The following is a 2,594-nucleotide window of genomic DNA, read 5'->3' as shown; positions in this document are numbered from 1 at the left end:
GTGGGGGGGGGCGCTGCTGTAGCGGCGGCTGGAAGCGCTTGGGTACTTTCTCCAGGAGGCGTTCGGCATCTTCCTTGGAGGAGAGGATCTGTCCCAAGGGGTTTAGGCGCCCCGGAGCCAGGCCATACGGAGTCTGAGGGATTTTGGGGGCACGTCATCTATGGGATATAGGACCTGCAGTGGGGTTATGTACTAGGGTCTGAGGGATTTCCTAGCAACAGGGCATCACGGACCTTAAGGATAACAAGCCCGGGAGCATTAGGTGCCTCTACCTAGGGATTTGGGGTCCTTAGTACAGGTGACTTGGATCTTTGCAGCTAGGTGGTTTATGGGTGCCCACCACTGGGGTAACAAACCACGGGGCTGTACTGTGTGGGTACATCCAGCTGAGGTGACCAATAATCCATTGGACAGAAAGGTTTAGTATTTACCAGGTTACAATTAGAATACCCAAACCCAAGGGATTTGAGCACCTCTGGCCAAACTACAGGCTTAGTGGCTTTAGACACAAAGGGTCACAGAATGATAGAATGGTTTGGGTTAGAAGGGGCCTTAAAATCTTCTGTTTCCAAGCTCCCTGTCATGGGCTGGGACACCTTCCACTAGACCAGATTGCTCAGAGCCCCATCAAACCTCGGCTGGAGTATTTCCAGGGACAGGGCATCCACAACTTCTCTGGGCAACCTGTTCCATCTGGATTAGGCATCTCCTTCCTCTACTACAGCTGACTGGGGAACTCTGCGGCCAGAGTGGCACTCATTCCAGGGGAATTAGGTACCAGGGTCTTGAAAGGTGTTCAGGGTCTCCAGCCTAGGTATTCTGGAAGCCTTTGATCCAAGGGTCTTAGGAACAAGGGCCCACAGGGATTAGATGCATCCAGACCACGGAATTCAGTACCCTGAAGTACACAGTTTGGAATCCTTAATGGCTAAAAGACTCAGGCACCATTTGCCCAAGTGATTCAGGAAGAACATGCTGAAGGATTTGGGAGCCATCAGAGAGGGTGAGGACCATGGGCTTATGACATTTAGGCACAGCAAGCTCAAGGGTACTGGGCACCCAGAGCCCCTGAGATTCTGGAACTCCTGGCCCAGCTAGCTGGGGATCCTGATGATCAAGAAGTTTCTCTGTCTCTAGCCGAGAGGGATTAGGCAGCCCCTGCCTGAGGTTCAGACCCTGGTGAGCAGCGAGGCCAGCCCACAGGCTGCCTGCCAGCCCTGGCTGTCAGGATCACCCAGCCCAGCCCAGCCCAGGGAGGGGCTCTGGCAGGGGCCAGGCAGGCTCTGGAGTCGTGCCAGCCTCCACTGGGCACAGAGCCAGAGCCCCCGGGTCACAGCAGGGCCAAGCCTGCAGTCCCGCCTCACCCTGCCCTAGCTGCCCACCCCAGCCCACCTGCAGAGCTGTCCACTGCCTCAGGATGTTCCTCCCTAGGGAGCAAAGCTGCTTATGGCTGTGTTTGTCCTCTCTCCCTACAGTGATCCCACTTCCCACTTCATGGACACCTTCCACTCCTTGAAAGCCAAGGTGGACAGACTCTGGCCCCGCTCCACCTTCTCCATCCCATCCCTGCCCCAAAAGTCCCTGCCACCACCCAGCCATGCTCAGGCAGCTCCACAGGCAGGCGGGCAGCCCTGGTTATCTCCAGCACCAGCTGGACCTCACACCCAGCAGCCCAACATTCCTCACCTCATCCCCGCAGCAGCGGATGAGGGAGCAGGGATCCCTTTTCTCCCTCCAGGGAAGGCCAGGGCTTTTGCAGCCATGTGTTCTGGCTTCCCACCAATGTCTTTGCCCAGCACCAGCAAACACACAACCCCCAGGAGTTGGGGCAGGACCAGGAATTGAAATCCTGCACGACCCCAACAGACACACAGAGTCACCATCACTCCCAACACACAACAAGCAGCCCAGCATTAATAAAACCAACAGACACACACACAAGAAATTTCTGAGACATCAGAATAAAAACCCAGACCGGTAACACTTTAAAATTGGTTTTTTTTCATTCATCATCTGCCTTGTTTAAGCTATTTCTGTTCAGGAGTAGATCAATTCTTTATAAAATGCAATGGAAAGGAGTAAAAATAAAGGCAACAGCTATTTACAGAACCAATGGGGAGAGTACCAAAACGCCTCTAGACTTCTCACTTCTTCTTGGGCGACTTCCGGGCACTGGACTTGGTTCTGGACTTGGACCGCTTCGCCTTCTTGGGTTTGGATACCTTCAGGGACTTGGCCTTAACAGTCTTTGGCTTCTTGGCTTTCTTAGGGCTGCTCCTTGACTTCTTCCTGGCCTTCCTGGCAGCAGATTTGGGCTTCTTGGCCGGGGACTTGGCTTTCCTGGACCTAGCCGGCTTCCGGGGCGAAGTGGATCTTCTCCTGGTTGCCTTCTTCCTCTTCTTGGCTGGAGACCTCTTCGCCTTGCTGGCCTTGGCTAGGCGGAAAGAGCCGGAGGCACCAACTCCTTTGGTCTGCTTGAGGACTCCGGTGGCGAGCAGGCGCCGAATGGCCAGCCTGATCTGGACGTCGGCGTTCTGGCCCACCTTGTAGTGGCTCTTCACGTACTTCTGGATGGACTGCCGGGATGAGCCGCC

At 55.0% G+C, this 2,594-nt stretch overlaps 2 protein-coding genes across 2 annotated transcripts in view; both read right to left on the bottom strand.

Annotated features, from left to right (window-relative positions):
* GCAT (glycine C-acetyltransferase) overlaps positions 1-2,594 on the bottom strand; it is a 25,699-nt gene that overhangs the window by 4,833 nt on the left and 18,272 nt on the right. The window lies entirely within an intron of this gene.
* On the bottom strand, positions 1,979-2,588 carry LOC103618081 (histone H5; the record flags this gene model as incomplete). The annotated part of the gene is made up of 1 exon (XM_008636438.2): positions 1,979-2,588. A coding segment is annotated over one exon (444 nt), but the record flags the coding sequence as incomplete, so codon positions are not given.

This window comes from Corvus brachyrhynchos, unplaced genomic scaffold, assembly GCF_000691975.1.
Source record: "Corvus brachyrhynchos isolate BGI_N302 unplaced genomic scaffold, ASM69197v1 scaffold56, whole genome shotgun sequence".
Classification (NCBI taxonomy): Eukaryota; Metazoa; Chordata; class Aves; order Passeriformes; family Corvidae; genus Corvus; species Corvus brachyrhynchos.
Note: the sequence above shows the minus strand (reverse complement) of the source record. Positions and strands in the feature narration are given on the sequence as shown.